This window comes from Myripristis murdjan, chromosome 5 (genome assembly GCF_902150065.1).
Source record: "Myripristis murdjan chromosome 5, fMyrMur1.1, whole genome shotgun sequence".
Taxonomy (NCBI): domain Eukaryota; kingdom Metazoa; phylum Chordata; class Actinopteri; order Holocentriformes; family Holocentridae; genus Myripristis; species Myripristis murdjan.
The window spans coordinates 31993606-32010307 of NC_043984.1; the positions used below are offsets into that span (position 1 = coordinate 31993606).

At 41.9% G+C, this 16702-nt stretch overlaps 3 protein-coding genes across 3 annotated transcripts in view; 1 reads left to right on the forward strand and 2 right to left on the reverse strand.

Annotated features, from left to right (window-relative positions):
• The first annotated feature begins 849 nt into the window (after positions 1 to 849).
• svbp (small vasohibin binding protein) lies at positions 850 to 2887 on the forward strand. The gene is made up of 3 exons (XM_030050611.1): positions 850 to 1002; positions 1696 to 1833; positions 1988 to 2887. The coding sequence occupies exons 2-3, from the start codon at positions 1720 to 1722 to the stop codon at positions 2072 to 2074; spliced, it is 201 nt and encodes a 66-aa protein (XP_029906471.1). The 5' UTR covers positions 850 to 1002; positions 1696 to 1719; the 3' UTR covers positions 2075 to 2887.
• A 736-nt stretch (positions 2888 to 3623) lies between these two features.
• fbxo2 (F-box protein 2) lies at positions 3624 to 10139 on the reverse strand. The gene is made up of 6 exons (XM_030052008.1): positions 10058 to 10139; positions 7589 to 7654; positions 7005 to 7131; positions 6075 to 6167; positions 5809 to 5947; positions 3624 to 4826 (listed from the first exon to the last, which is right to left on the reverse strand). The coding sequence occupies exons 2-6, from the start codon at positions 7623 to 7625 to the stop codon at positions 4692 to 4694; spliced, it is 531 nt and encodes a 176-aa protein (XP_029907868.1). The 5' UTR covers positions 7626 to 7654; positions 10058 to 10139; the 3' UTR covers positions 3624 to 4691.
• A 2254-nt stretch (positions 10140 to 12393) lies between these two features.
• Positions 12394 to 16702, reverse strand: part of LOC115359731 (integrin alpha-5-like) — a 50881-nt gene continuing 46572 nt past the window's right edge. Inside the window, exons 27-30 of the mRNA XM_030052342.1 lie at positions 15550 to 15663; positions 14835 to 14936; positions 14032 to 14154; positions 12394 to 13178 (exon numbers count right to left, since the gene is read on the reverse strand). Coding sequence (XP_029908202.1) covers positions 13095 to 13178; positions 14032 to 14154; positions 14835 to 14936; positions 15550 to 15663 — 423 coding nt within the window. The 3' untranslated portion in view covers positions 12394 to 13094. The remainder of the gene's footprint in view (positions 13179 to 14031; positions 14155 to 14834; positions 14937 to 15549; positions 15664 to 16702) is intronic.

Genomic DNA, 16702 nt, shown 5'->3' on the forward strand with positions numbered 1-16702 from the left:
TATCTTGTTGTGCAGCACTTGTGTTTGTCAAAATTGTGCTATATAAATAAAGTGGATTGGATTGGATTGGATCCTAGAATAAAATTTGTCATTGGATATAGTTTGGCACAGACAAGGGGTGATGCTGTGAGACGAATGAAACCAGTGAGCGGATGTCTATTCTTTTCCTTTATCCAGTCCATTTTCATCCTGTCACAACTTCACATGAAATCATATTGGAATTAGGCTGCACCGTTCCTCATTCTCCTGGGAAAACCTTGGAATCCAGTCCTCAAGGACAACTGGTGGTCAGAGACAAGCTGCTATACTGTCTGCAAACTGTCAAGAAGAGTGATACCAATATTTCAAGATAAATAATATCTGTTTTATCTCCCTTTTTCTTTTTTTTTTTTTTTATTACTGTGATATTTTCATAAAGAAGAGTTCAGCACAGCAGGAACGGGATAAGATCTCTACCAGACATCCAGTATCATGCTACTGTACAAATATTTGTCCCTGATTTTCCACATTTGTGAATTTCCTTCGGGATGAATAAAGTATCTATCTATCTATCTATCTATCTATCTATCTATCTATCTATCTCATTTGTCATCCTGTTGACTAGTTTTTTCTAATGTTTAAGTGCACCCCATTTTTCAAGGCCCTCCTGTATTGGTCATTGCAAATAACCAACTGGACGACACAAATACAGTCACAACATTATTATTTATGGACAATATTTACATAAAATGCCAAATAATAACACGTGATCATGGATCCCACCGGAGTTCTGGGTAAAAAAAAAAAAAAAAAAAAAAAAAAAAAAGCCCACCTCCATCAGCCGTAGGAACCAATCCAACGGCAGGAACCACGTAGAGCCATCTCGCCTCTCCAGTCGGATTTGTTTACGGTGGACACCAGAGGAACAGCTGTTGTGAACAGCTGACAGCTTCGCTTAGCTAGCCGACATCCTGGCGAACACAACACTAATCATTTGATGTTTCAATCTGGTCTATTTTACCAGTAAGTCTGCTTCAAGTCTATCAGCTCAGCATGTTAGTGGTTCAGCTTCACGGCCGACGCGGCTCGGAGTAACTGCTAGCGAGCTAAGGCTAACTAGTTCTGTGCTAACTTATCAATAACCTGGCATATCGATGTTTTAACTCGCTCGTAGCTTAATATTTTAAAGGTTAGCTGACTATTTGCTAGGAGTCATTGCCGTTCAACTATTTTTCTTTTAATTTTGTCGACAAACTTTAGATTACGACCGTCACTGGTCCCGCTATCAGCCGTCCTCTGCTGTTGAGAGGACCGCCGTCAAAACATCACTCAGAAATATTGGAAATTTACTGTTTGCTTGTTAATGGAAAGAAATAAGCCTCTTAGAACATATTTCAGTACATTTTATCAGCCATTAGCTTCCACTGTAATGTTCGGCATGCTTACTGGAAGACTAAATGTCATTTTCCTAAATAAATTTCTTTTTTAAAAAATCTTCAAATCTAAAAATCTTCAACCAAAACACACACTGGCGGTGGTGAGGAGCGTGAAAGTTGAAGTTTTACTAAATGAAATGCAGCTTGAGGGATGACCTGTATGCCAGATACCAAAAAAAAGGGATGCAGTTATTTGTGGAGAGTCTCATACTAGTGCAACTTTTTGTGATGACATTTGGTCAAAAATGTCAGTGTTTTACATTAGTTTTTGTTTAATTAGGTGGACTGAGGTGAAATCACTACCATGGAGCCTGCCTGTCGCAAAGACAAGCCGAAGCTGAACTCCACTCCGACCAGAGGCGACCGAGCCAAGCAGAAATCTGCCCAGCAGGAGCTCAAACAGCGACAGAGGGCAGAGGTGACTAAGCTGATCACTTATCCATTTACAAGCACAGTCACACATTAACCTACATACATTCAGTGTGAAATCACTCCAGTAGTGTGCAGAATTTATTAGAATGTATCACACGATCAATCATGTGTATCTGCTGTGTACCTCTCCTTATTTCTAGATCTATGCCTTGAACAAGGTGATGACCGAGTTGGAGCAGCAGCAGTTTGAGGCCTTTTGTAAACAGATGCAGTCACAAGGAGACTGAGAGTCCGTCCCGTCTGGCCCGGACCGGGACCTGGCGCTCCTCAGGACACGTCTCCGATCCAACCCACCCCGCCCCTCTAAACGAAACCAGAATCTTTGCTTCATACACAGCGGGAACCTCTGTGATGCCTTCACCCTCCCTTAATAGACTGAAATACAATGAAAATAGTTGTTTTCATGCACTCCTCTCTGAGGCAGACAATCACCACCAAAAGTCTCACTCTGTCCCTGATGTTGTGCTGACTGAACACCCTGAGTCTGAACGATGGACTGAATGTACCAGAAAGTATTGTCATGATAAGCCATATGACTGTTAACAAGGTATTATGGGTAATGTGTGTGAATATGATCAAGAAAAGGACGCAAAGTTGCACACTTCCTGCAAAAGACACATCGTGTTACTGTCACGTACTCGCTTATCCACTTTGATTTTTTTTTTTTAACCTTTATTTAACGATGGTCACTGAGCGTGCATTCTGTTTTTCAACGCCATCCCATTTAACATGAATAGTCACACATTCACACTTTAAGCTTTTCATGGTTGGTGTCATTTTGAATTCTCCCCCTTTAAAATAGGCAACACTCTAAATAAGTCAGTGTTTATGGTGCTCCCAGTGAACACTACCTTGTGAAGGACGTACACAATGTCACATGGCCTTCTACACTAAATATTGTATTTTATTGTTACAGCCTAAGTTTTCCTGTGTAAACTGCTCATATTTATGTCTAACAGCTGTTACAACTGTGATAGGTCATTCCATTTCACTTGAATTGCACCATTTTGATTTTAGTAAAGTTATTTGTAATTTATAAACAAGTGGTGTCTCTCTCTTTTTTTTTTTTTTTTTCTTTTTTTAAATTTCTGATGATGTTCATTGTTTGGTCCATGTTGGTGTTACTCCTGGTGCTGATTCTTGATGTTTTTGTTGTTGCTTTGTTGCACTGGTCAGCTTCAGTTTTGACCAGCATATATCAAGACCAATTCAAATCTTTCTCTCCTGTGGGATCTGCATTACGATTTGACATATAAGGGTTTTTCAGTGCCAATACTGATAGCGTTTTCACTGCCAGCAACACGGCTCCAGGTGAAGTTCCTGGAATCTGACTTGGGTGATGCTAAAATCTGAGTTTCGGGAACTTTTAGGAGGAGCTAATAGGGTCGTCTGTCTTGATCGGTCCAAGCGGCAACACTTGTGGAGACATGCACATCAGAGCGCTACGGCACACTGCAGCCAGCTCCAAACCACAGACGACAAAAATAAATGACAAAACAATTCAAACTCCAAATGGATTGAAGCAAAACTCACCTCCTGCTGGCTGGAAGAAAGAGCTCGTGTAAAAAACGTCAGAGACTGATGTTGTATTCCCTCACTTCTGTCAACATGCTCGCAGTGCTGGAGAGTGTGAAAGAGTGTGTCCCTCTGGTGCACTTCAGTTTGGGGATCCTGTTAGTTTAGAAGAATCCTGAGGCACTCAAGAGGGAAATTCATTTTTTTTTTAAAAGAACCCTTTAATATCACATGGCTCTTCAGTGAAAACATGCCTACACGTGTCAGCCATTGAGGCCTTCATCAGGGCAAGTTCAAAATGTTCAACCCAGAGCCTAGATATTTACTTCACTTGGCAGAATGATGGGAATGAAATAAATACATCTGCTTTGAGGATTCAACTATTATTAGAGATCTCACCATGGGGTCTTACAACTGTAACTATGAATATAACTGATAATTTATTTTTTTTTCTCATTGGATTGACAGTCAGGGTGTAACAATTCATAATATCCAAATGCATCAATAGGAAGACATTTAAAACTAGCAGCAGCTGTCTTTTTAAAATCAACTTACCATGAAAGAACCAATAACATCAACTTTAATAATTCAGCAGTAAGAGTTAGTTATAGTTATAGCCACGGCCACTCGTCTCCAACCATGTGATACTCGTCTGAGTTCGGTTCACCTAAATGAGTTCAGGTTGTGTTTACTCACCGTGAAAGTTAGTGTTATCACATTAAACTGGTTAAGTGATTAATTCGCTCACAGAGAACTCAACTTCATGAAACAGGCTGTGAGTTGATTGATCATTTGATGAGTTAATTTATTTGGTCTTTGTAATTCTCATTTTAATGATGAACGTCTTGTTTGCTTACAATAGGATGACCCCCCCCTCCCCCCTCACCCACCCAAACCACCCAAACAAAACAGTTTTTTATAACACCAGGATAAGTCAATGTGCAGAGGTAGTAGTTAGTTGATTTAATCGTATTGCAAGCAGTCATTTCAAATAGGACATTAGTGAAGCCAAGGTGCCACGATCGCGGTGCTCTGCGGTGTCGTTTTTACAGAGACGAAGCATGTGATTCTACCGATTTGGAATTAGTGCATAGTTTCACAGCAGCAGCTCGATTTCCACAGCATGCACTGCCATATGCATGCAGTGATGTAAGCTCAATGCATAAGGCAAGGCTGGTCTTCTTAAACCCTCTCCAGACACTCAAACACTGCAAGTAAAGCCTACTTTGTCACTCTGGAGCCTCTGTACCCCCTATCCTCCACCGTCTCCTCTCAGCATTCCTTCCTTCCTTCACTCAGGTCTTCACTCTTCCCTCGTTCCCCTCCTGTTCAGACGTCTATAGTAACAGAGCTCCCGGTGACTCGAACGCCAAACCATCCATCCCAGTACTTGGTGTCTTGTCCTCCATGTTCAAAGGATATGTATCGCAGCCCAGGACCGTAGTCGGAGAACGTGTGGGTCACCTGGAGTTGAAACACAAGGGAACACCAGCGTGATGATGGATCTATACAGTGGGGAAGGTTGGCGCTTGTGTGCGTAAGGTAACTTGGGCTAAAATCAGGGATTCCCAAACATTTTTCATGGTGAGGACCCCCAAACACCACAGATCTCCATCCCCACAGTATATTTTTTTATCTGAAATATAATAATGAAACTGTAATTAATCTGGAGAGCCTACACCAGGGATACTTGCTTTGCCACTTTTGCAAAAGTGGGGCCGGTTAATAAACAAACCGTAATAATACTTATCAGATGAAATGAATAGACATTAAGATACCCATTTTCATTAAGATACCCATTTTAATTTCAAAATTTAATTTACTTATTAACTAAATTAACTTGATTGATGGTTGGCCTCTATGACAGATAAATCACATTAAATACATGGAACAGCTGCAAGTGCATTTTAGTTTGAAATGCTTTGGTTACATTTGGAAGAGTTTATAAGACATTAAACTTTAAGCTTGATCCTGTTCTATCATGCAATGATGCAAATTGGAATGATTCATCCAAAAAAAAAAAATAAATAAATAAACATAAACTGCTCTCATCAGGGACAGACTGAAAAGCAGATTTAAGCTCTACATATGAAATACACATTTGTGGGATCAGAGTTATCCTAATTTCTGCATAATGGGCCACTTAGCACCTTACGGGCCATAAGCTGAGTATCACTGCCTTACAGTGTGGTGAATTAAAAATAAAACTACTGTGATCTCATTACAAGATTTCTGGGTGTTGAAGTTCAGATTTAAAAAAAAAAAAGCTTTTTGGGGCATTGCCATTAGGAATTGCCAAATATAATAAGTCCCTTTGTGCATCTTTTAGCGTTAGGGGATAGAGCCAGCCAAGTGTAGCAATACCAATTTGTGTGTATGTGTGTGTGTGTGTGTGTGTGTGTGTGTGTGTGTGTGTGTCCCTCCCCCTTTCTCTGTCTCTGTGTACCTGTTGCCAGGAGCAGTTGTCACATTCAGGGTCAAGGGTCACAGCGTCCGGTTTAAACTCCTGCAGCACCTCCTTGTTCTCGTCCAGCAGACACACAGTAATCTGGTATGTGCAGCCGCAGTCTGACCTCCCAGAGTACCTGCAGGGTGAGAGAGCGGTGAAACGGTGACAACGCTCATCAAGATGCATGTGTGATGCTTTCTCTCTCTCTCTCTCTCTCTCTCTCTCTCCCTCTCTCTCTCTCTCTCTCTGTCTCTCTGTCTTACCAGTCCTCCACAGTGACGTTGGGCTGCCCGTCCAGCTGCTCAGGAGTGTAGCCCTCCGCTAACAAGTCAATCACCTGCCTCTTCAGACACAGCCTGGGACAGACGTGGTGAGAGGGTAACACAGAAGGTACAAAATAAGGAAAAGCAACAGCTCTAGCATGCTCTGTGAGTGTGTGTGTGTGTGTGTGTGTGTGTGTGTGTGTGTGTGAGAGAGAGAGAGAGAGAGAGAGAGAGCTGGTCTGTAAACAAAGTATATCTGAAAATGGGGAAAAGCATGGGAAAGAAAAGCCTCTATTCCTGATAGAGTTTGGGGCAAGTGTTTTTTTTTTTTTAAAGAAACCAAAGGCACTTTTGTATCGGGAGGATGTGAACAGTCACATGTCAGTGTTGAATGTTAAAGTGAAGTCAGGTCAGGTGGAGTGGAAATCAGATGCATTTTGTCCATCCTTGTAAAATAATAATTTAAATAAATAAATAACCTAATTTAAAATTCACACCTGACTTGGACATCACCCTCAGAGCATACTTCTGCTGTAATGGCTTTGTTTTGCAATTTTTTTTTTTTTAAAGATAAGATTGTTTTTTATTGCAGCATAAAAGTACCACAATACAGCAAGCAAAAATTAATATGAAGAATAATAAGAATGGTGCTAATTGGGAGGTAAGAAACATAGCACAGCCAACAGTTAGCTGTCAAAAACATTGAAACATACTAGGAAAATAGAGCTGCAGCACCATCAAGATATGGAAATAGCAATAAAACAGCAATAAACCTTTAAAAAAAAAAAAAAAAAAAAAGTGAATTTACAGCTTATGCACTGTACTTGCTGGGCCATGCTGGTCTACTGAGGTGCCATTACATCATGTATATTCAGGCATATTCAGCAGCGCAGCTTTCGTTTAGTCTCTCAACACGCAGTAAGCACTCACTCAAAGGAAGTGGTGAAGTATTTGTTCACTTCATCGTTGCAGAAGTCATAGCCGCAGTCGCCCGGCATGTACTCCACCTGCCATTGGCTCCCGCCGTTCTCTGTCAGCTCCCAGAACTCCAGCATCTCTGAGTCGGGGGTGGTGGAGGGGTGGGGGGGGGGCGGGATAGGAGAGCGATGCACAGTTTCACGCCACTAAGAGCCAATTATTTTGTATTTTCGACCGCACTCTTTCAGATCAACTCCAAGATGAGGTCCAAAGGGGGTTGAGGGTTTTTTTTCAATACCAGAAGAGCGATTAAACAGCTTACATGTCTTTTCTAATGTAAAAATAATAATGTTCATTGAGTTTCTTAAGGGTCAGCAGAGATGTATATATATCGTCAGGACCTCAGTAATGCAAGCCTTCAACGTCAAACCAATCAATTCACAGGATTATGATGAATCAGTGCATAGACATTTGAGGACTAGCACATGTTATATAGAAGTGTAATCTCTTAAAGATGACCAGCAGAGTGTTTTTGGGGGCCGTTCTCCATCACAGACTGAGCACAGCCACTGAGGTAAACACACCGTCCGTCTTACCTTCCCCACTGGGATTCTTCAGTAGGTTTCTGGACATGGCTGCAGCTGATACAGAGAAGGCAGGGCCTGCAGAGCGGAGGGAAGTAGAGTCAATACCCTCCTCCTCTACAGTTTCAGCCGGGCTCTCCAACTACAGTGTACAGAAGAGAAGGGGGGGGGGGGGGCCCTGACTGACCTCCCCCTCGATACACTCATTGGTTCATTCCACACTGCATCATTTAGTTCGGGGCAGGCTGCCACGTTCCTGATATTTCAGTCTCGCACAGAGCCACATACACACACACAGATATTTCCTATAAACTGTGTGACACATCATACGGAGAAATAGACACCAACTTTGAATATTTTTCATTCCGATATCACCATGGAGGAAGTGCACTGTTTAATTAGGGTGACATGTGAGTGGGGATAAATTACAATTAACATATGAGATAATATTTTGGGTAGATGTGGACCTTTAAGTAAAAACTGGGTGTCAGATAGTCACGTGGTGCATTGATGGTATCATGCAGCTTCTTCCCTGACTGCAGTACAGTTCTAGGACAGCATATCATAGATATTATTTTGATAATGCCACATAAGACTAGATATCATCTGGGATTTTGGATGTTGTAATAAGGCATAAGCATTGTTGTATCCTGGTTTAAAAGTCAAAGTTTAAAAGGGTTGTAGTTTTCTGACCTCATTAGACGGTTCTAGCTGTTCTATTATTTGCTTCATATCCACCTCAGTAATGATTGTTTATCAAAAGTCTCCCGGTGTAATAGTCGTTCCTAAAATATCATCACAATATCAGTATCAAGATATTCAATCAAAAATGCTGTGACATCTCATTTTGCCCAGCCCTAGTACAGTCTTCAAAATCTGCTGTAGAGGCTGTATTTTTTTTTATTTTTTTTTATACACAATCATACATATTTCATTCATTCACTAACTAAGCAATATTGTTTTTCATAAACGTATTTTTCATTGTGTTTTCGGTGTCTTGCACAGGAGTGTCGGGTCACGCTGCCTTGAGGAGCCGCTAACCCTGAAAAAATTTCATTCGTCTGGTTTTCAGAGGAAAGTTTTAGTGTCTCATGATTTTCTAAACACTGTTTCAGAGGCTTCTCCATCCGGACAAGAATGAAATTCAAGAGGAAACACTGAATACTGTTTTTGTTTTGTTTTTTTTCTTTTGTCATGAAAAGGTCAAACAAATCTGCGGCCATCAGCAAGTATCAGCCTTCAGATATCCATAATGGTTGAACATTAGTAGTAAGTCAACATCTAGAGCATTGCCAGGTGAACAGTGTCACCTTGTAGCTAACCTACAAAGCAGGGCAGCTCTTTGCAATAATTACAGTTTATGTAATCCTTGACTGTACACAAGTGTGTGATTACATCTCAAAAAAAATAAAAAATAAAAATGGTGTTGCTGCGTAAAGAAACTCATGACAAAAGAGCCATCAGCACAAGTCAAGTGGGAACAGGTGAGAAACACTGTATTTAGTGCAAACTGCCTTGACTAAAAATACAGCCCCAAAGAGTCAGGGAGGTCTCGGAGTCCTGAACCGGGCCGGGTCACCTCCACACATCCCAAACACAAACACTAATACCCCGTCTGCTGACTCACAGCACAACAGGGAGAGCAAAAGCTGCCCTCTTCAAATGCTGAATAGGAGGTATCACAGAGGATCAGACAGAAGTCCGTCAGCAGAAAAACAACCTCGTGTGTTGCCATATAAACTGGTGGGTGTCAAAGTGAGGCCCCGGGACCGTCCAGGGGTCGTGGAGCAGGTCCCCAGTCCCAGAAATGATCACACACCCTGTGGAAGAGTGACTTTTCCAGCGATATCTCAACTGCAGTTTTTACAAACCAGCACTAAATCAGCAACATATGGGACAAAATCTCATCAAATGGAGGTCTGCACCGCGATGTGTGGTCTAGTTTGGGGTTCAGTTCAGTTCAGTTCAATTCAATTCAATTTTATTTGTATAGCATCAAATCATAACAAAAGTTTATCTCAAGGCACTCAACAGATATTGGCCCAATCCATGGACCAAAATCTCCCCCAAGAGCAAGCACAAGGTGACATGGTGAGGAAAAAATCCTTTTAACAGGGCCAAAAGCTTGGAGCAGAACCCGGCTCTGGGGGGGGGGCGGTCCAGTGTTTTCGTCAAGTGAAAACGCTGGAGCTGCACTTTTGACTCTCAGGTTTACCCGTGGACTAGTTTATCTGACGCACAGAGCCCAGCCGAGGCTCTCTAAGAGGAGATTTTAGTGCATGAATACATCCTTGTTGTTATTCTGCCTGCACTCCATCCTCACTGAGACTCAAAACAGAAACAGCTGAGTCACCCATCCTTGTAGACTTTAAAGCCCGTGTATAAAAGATGCAGCACCTGTACATTAATAATACGTCCTACAGTAAAAAGGCACAGTCTCTTCTGCTTAAATGCACAAGAGAGGGAATGTGTATTACTCACTGCCAGGAAATGCAGGGTCCGTCTCTCTCTCCCTGTTGCTGTCTTTCCAGAACTGACACTTGAGCTCCTCTGCCGGGCAGCACCCGCGTGACAGGGCGGGTTATATAGCACACACACACACACACACATACACACACACACGGAGAAAGAGAGAGAGGGAGGGGGAGGAGAGAGAGAGAGAGACAGAGAGAGAGAGAGGGAGGGCAGAGATTTACACAAAGCACACAATCTGCATGCTGGGAGCGTCCAGGCAGCAGGACTCAGCACACACTCAGCACAAATGTGGGTCGCAGCTTTTTAACACACCATTACTCTCTTTGCTGCAGCCACGCAGCTTTTCCTGCACGTGTGGCTGGACTCTCTGTCATTTTAGCTTTTAATGTTTTCGACTCAAGTGTGACATTTCTGCTGTTTCCAATCCCGGCCGTTGCTCTCCGTGAAGAGCGAGGGAATCAAGGTGAAGGAGAGTCGGTGGATGTGAGCAGACCTGAACACACAGTTGACCTGTGTTGTCACTGTTCATCCTTTGAGCATTGCATTGGAACGATCATATGCAGGATTATTTATTTAAACAAAACAACAACAAAAAAAAAGAGGCAAGGATTTTTTTTACTGTCCCCTGTCTGCTCTAATTAGCCAGCACACTGCCATTGGCAAAATGTCACTAGCACTTATGTCAGTAACAGGACATCCATTGAAGCCCATTGGGTCAGTAGAGGGGGGGCGGCGCTCTCTAAGGACCCAGAGGGGAGGAGATGAGCTTCGTCACTGTTGTTGCAATTGCTGCCGGTCACCAATAGAGGTCGATCAAGGATATAGATTACTTAACACCCCTTTAATTAGCTCGGTACGTTTTACTCCGAGTGGACCTACATCTAAACGAGCTGTTTCTGTCTTTTTGAAATATAGATTTTTATAAACATTCCCTTCTCACCTCCTCCAGTGAGCCCTCATCACCATGCATCATAAAACAGGCAGGATGACCTTGTAAATACACTGACCCACAGTGTACACATCAGTTATAAAATTATAAATTATATCTGAGAGCCTTGGTCATCCTGGCTGATCTGCTGTTGGAGGTTTTCAGATAGGAGGTTACTCAGAAAATCAGCCAACCAAACTGAAACCGCTCCTCAGTCTTTGCAGTAACAGTTAAAACACATCACTCTGACCCTCGGATGTCAACAATGTCACATCCTGGCGATGTGTGCATCTCACAAAATGCAGATTTTCCATGTTGTTTTTACCATTTAATGGGTTCACTCATTTCTTTGCATTTGTTTTTTAATATTTCTGACAGCACTTGAAGGCAGCAGAGGACTGAGGCACTGTTTGAAGGATACTGTAGTAACACCTCTCACCTCAAGAGGGCGGTAGAGACTCATGTCTGCATAGACTGACCTACTGAATTTTGTTTATCCCAACATGCATTGGGCCAAAGGCTGGGAAACACCTTGGACAAACCCCAGTTCCATCACTGTGTAAAAGAGCAAAACTTGGCTAAATTAGGACAATTTGGGAACTGGCAAAATAAATATAAAATAACAAAGTCTACCAGGAATACATGAAATGTGTTTAATATCCATTATGTGACTGATATTTTAATTCTGGCTGTTTAATTCTTGCCTATCAGTAAAATATGACCGCTTGTCCCAGTGGTGCGTCCTAGGCCACCTGTCACTTTGTTATCAGGTGAAGGATTTATTCTGAAAGCCATTAATGGACTTGATATTACCTGAAGTGTTGTTGTTATTTATGAAACTGTAGAAGTTAGAAGCAGCAGGCCAGTATCAGAAAATATCATAAATATCAACAGGACGGATCCTCTGCTCTTGTGAAACTTTACTTTTTAAAGGGTCTTAGGGTCAATTAATGAAATTACTTTTCAGAGAAATAGAATTTTTGTTATTATTTATTATATTATCCATCCAGTGAGGCCTTTAATTAGTTTTGATGCATTCGGTGAATTACTACAAACACAAGTACCTGTAACATCCAGTGCTCTCATATTTTCATCTAGCTATGTCATGTCTTTTGGTCAAACATGTAACATAACCTAAATAATAACCTAAAATAACCTTACTGTAACTTTATTTCAAGGGACTCCCAGTGAAGTTAAAGTTATTTCAGTGTGTGGTGGTTTATTTTTGTCTTCACTGAGATGTTCCTGTGACCGACCAGCGCCTGCCTGCAAGCCCAGGGGGAGTCCTGTTCACTCTGTAACGTAACCTATTCAACAGATGCACATCGGTGTATTTATAGACTACAACTCATTGACTGAGACTCATTAATGACACGTTGATTGAGTATACAAAATTAGGATTTATTTCGGGCCACAACACCAATGGGTCATAACGCAACGAGGACATTACACACATATTTTACAACATACGCAAAATACCTCCCAATATGGGAGAGAGATGATTCAAGTTAAACATTGTATTTTTAATCAGGATTCTCCTGCACACACAGTACAGTATAACATTCAACAATCAATAGGAAAACATTGTGCCATAAATAATGAGTGGTGTATAGATTATACAAAAGCAGGAAATTCAAGAAATATCTAACACTGGGATTGCCAATTACACTTCTGCATGAATGCAGAAGTAGCACTGGTGCTTTTTGTTGTATTAACCACGTGCAGTCGCGTTTGTTTTCCTGTTTCCATGGAAGGCGTGACGTTCTCGTCATTTTCCTGTTCAACGTTTTCTTCACAAGGCGCCGGGCTTGTGAGAAGAAGTCCTTGTGTTGCTGTCTCTGTGGAAGCATCATACATCCTGCTGATTTAACACATGGAGGGAAGAAAATAAAAAGCTGCAATTTCAGCTGTAATTGCATGGCCCCTGAACTCTTTCCTGCTTCGGCATTTTAGTGCAGCACCAGGTATCAAATATTCCAGTGGTACGGCTCCCATAATTGTCCCTTCAGAAATGGGATGCCTGCTTTTCATTAACAAGTTGAGCCATTCATTTGGAAATGTAATGACCTTCCAGTTTTCTGGAACAGCTGCAGGTTAGGCTCTCGCTCCGTGGGTCTAGGCCTCGGAGGACGCCTGGGGTTTGAGCTGGGCTTTCTCCATGGTTGTACCGTATGGATCCGACCTTTTAAAGAAGCCAATCTGGTGGAGGGGGAAACACGGGGGAGAAGAAACTTTAATACACAAAAATCAACCTAACATGAAGCCTGTATCCCGGAAGAGAATTACCATTAGGGCTCTGGATTGTCCTTGTTGAAAGAGAGGCTGTTTTTAGAAAAATTTGACCCCTTGAACGGGTCAGAAAATGGCCAGGTTGTTGAAAGTTAAAGGAAAACTCCAACATTTGGGGGAAAATACCCTTTTCTCGACTTAACCTAAAGTGAGACAAGATGATCAATACCATTTTCACCTCTGAACGTCCAGTGGTTCGTTTCCTATGGGTAGCATTTTGTGTTAGCTTAGCATAAAGACTTAAAGTCTATGGGAGTCGTTAGCCTAGCTCCATCAAAGTGAAAATTTAAACCTTAAAAGGGTTAAAGTAACTCCAAAGCTGTCTCATTTACACAGTGGATATGTACACATACATATCTTGTTTTGTTTTGTTTTTTTAAGATGAAATTAGATGATGGAACTGTCACCACTGAAAACATTTATCCTTCCTTTTGCCCAAAAAGTTGGATTATTCCTTTAACTTCAATCATTTAAAGTTTGGGCCGGGAGGAGGGGCTCTGCCAGCCAATCAGAGCAGTGACTCTTTTTATCTCTTTAACTGAAGACAGGAACAAGAATTTGCCGTTTCCTGCACGGCGACTAGAGACCCATTTGCTCATCTCTCTCCAATGATCAAGACTTTTATTATATACTATTTTATTATAAGACTTATTATTAATAGAATCCTGTCACACAAGCCAACGGGCAGTCGCTTTGCAATCTTGTCATGGATGCATTTGTATTTAAACCATACACACACAGTTTATCCAGGGTTTTTTGTTACCTTGTACAGTAGGTATATGAGCAGAGCGAGCAACAGCAGCCCAGCCAGGATGGCCAGGATGATGATCCACACCGGGACAGAGAACTGGCTGTCCGGCTTGTTCCACACCACCGCCGTCACCACCTGGACGACAAGCAAACAGCAGCCATCTTACCCCTCTGCACCGGTCCACCTTTACCTTAACGGACGGGCTTGGATTTTTGCAAGCCAATCCTCATTAAAAACCATTTCTGGCTTCATTTAGAATTATAACGCATCGCTGATCGCTTTATTGTTTGAGGAACCTGGCACCGTGCTGCATTTTCCCCTCAAAAACCAGGATGTATTCGAAAACAATAAGGTCACCGCCCGGTCACACTGGAAAACAGCGAGCTGGCCGACATTATCTTTGTTAGCTTACTTCCTAAGTAAAAAAAAAAAAAAAAATGCACGGGTTGTGGAAATGTACTAATATGAAGTCATTACTGTCTGATAAAAAGATTAGTTTGTGCATCATTTTGAACCGGTTTTTGCTGGATGACTCTATTTCCACAGATAATTCCATAATTCTGTATTTCAATAAGGTCTAGCTCATAAAAACGGAAAGCAAAGCTGCCCTTTAACATTGCAACTCAAAATGCCGTATACACCGATTATTGTGCTGCAGTTATTTCATCATACTAAGTGCCATTATTACAGGAAAATTAAAAAATATCAGGTACATTATGCACTGCAACTGGTTTCCTCTGTAACAGCTACTTGAATTATTCATTGTGGCTTTTTTTTTAACAAGGAGTCTCAGCTCAGGAATCAGATGAGGTTACCTTTTTGGATCCAGATGGTTTGAATTTGGGCGTAATGGAATAAGGCATCCTGTCCACCCGGTACTGAACAGAGCACTCCAGAACGAACTGCCTGTAGGGCCTCTGCCAGGGGGAGAGTTGGACAAACATCAGCATCGCAATGACACTTTCAGGTTTACACTGATAATTGTGACGGCTGATAACTGACTCCAATTTTCACACTGAAGCTGCCCGTGGACAGGACACGTTGCTGTAATGAGTGTCTTCTTTCAACATGACACTGCACACGCCAGGAAAATCCCCCACAGTTACAAGCAGTCATTATTTCCTCTTATTTATTTATTTATTTTTTGCTATTCCTGACAGGCTGGAAAATCACCTGCAACACCATGAGACTGAAACTTTCCATCGATGGCCCTGGTAATACTGCTACAGCCTCTACACTGTGCACTGATTACAAACGTCTCATTAGAATGAATTAAATTTAATGATTTCCCAACCCACATCGATCAGGTCCACGTTAAAAAAAAATTTAATCAATCAAACTTCATCATATCAGAGGTAGGATTGGCTTGTATCTATCTTCGGAAAAAATGCCTCAAACAGCAGCAAATCAATTTGTTGAGCCACCCCTGACTCTACCTGGTGTATCCACTAGGGGGCAGTATGTGAACACAGATTGTCTGAACCCAGTGAGCTGATGGTGTGCTGATGGCGTAGCAGCCTGTCGTCTCACCTCGATGAAGGTTTCCGCCCAGAGCCTGGAGCGAACGGTCAGGATGACACTGGCTCCTCTCTCCAGAAGTCCCACGCTACACTGCAGCTGCCAGCACTCCACTGTCGCACAGGACTGGGGACGGACGGGGGCACAGTCACACACTGAGCCAAGTCACATTTCACTTTCACTAATCATTACATGCTGATCAGTGCTGGGGAGTCACATACGGGAAATATTTGAGCCATCAAGGGTAGGAGCATCATCTCTGCGTCCAGACAGGCTCCACTCATCTGGCAATATGCGCTCAAATTTGGAGCGTTTGATTGGTCCTCTTGTTTGAATTTGCACCGCCTCTCATCTGCCAATCAAATCAAAGCCTGTCTGTGGAAGCAGACGCTCTGTCAGGCCTGAGACCAGCCGGCCACCTCAAGACAAGTTATTTGTGATCTACAAACGTGTGATTTGTTTAAAAAATCAAACCATTCTGATCTTAATTCAAGTTTTATGGAAGAACTTGTGATAAAGGTTTGACCGTCAGTGTTGAGATCTGTCTGGTTTCAACTTGTGTTTTAGGACTTTTCAGCTTTACTGTCTACGTTTAAACATTTGATATAAAAGTAATCAAAAAGTAATAGTTAGATTACTTTGATAAAGTTACTCAAATAGTCACATTACTGATTACATTTCTCACAAGGTAACTAGTAATCTGTGTAACCTTCCCCAACACTGATGTTGATATTTTGACCCTGCAGGGATCAGACACTCCACACACTCCCATTATTTCAAAGGAGGCGAGACAGACAGTCTGCTGGCTGCTCACTGTGGAGGCAATATGTATCCATTTTGCAAGAAAAAAAAAAGAAAATCATGAAATATCTCTGAGAAACAGAAGATCCAGCTTGTGAGAGTGCCATCATTTTGCCGCCCACGCACTTAAGTGATTTGCAGCCTTTTTAAAGTAATAATCTGTGACATATTCACATAAATAAATGTCCATTTCACCGAGCGCCTTGTGATGTAACACAGTTCATGAAGGCTGTTTCAAATCCTCGACGTCCGGTGGCTCTTTACACCGTTGCACAGGAAGTGATGTGTTTTATTTTTCCCGTTTGGTAGAAATAAACAGAAGAAGAAGAACTGGGCAGTCAGCATGAGCAGTGACAGCCGAACA

Coding starts and splice junctions, on each gene's coding strand:
- svbp (XM_030050611.1), top strand. CDS start 1,720: ATGGAGCCTGCCTGTCGCAAAGACAAGCCGAAGCTGAACTCCACTCCG. Junction 1,834..1,987: donor AACAGCGACAGAGGGCAGAG/GTGACTAAGCTG, acceptor CCTTATTTCTAG/ATCTATGCCTTGAACAAGGT.
- fbxo2 (XM_030052008.1), bottom strand. CDS start 7,625: ATGTCCAGAAACCTACTGAAGAATCCCAGTGGGGAAG. Junction 7,132..7,588: donor GAAGAATCCCAGTGGGGAAG/GTAAGACGGACG, acceptor CCCCCGACTCAG/AGATGCTGGAGTTCTGGGAG. Junction 5,948..6,074: donor AACGTCACTGTGGAGGACTG/GTAAGACAGAGA, acceptor CTCACCCTGCAG/GTACTCTGGGAGGTCAGACT.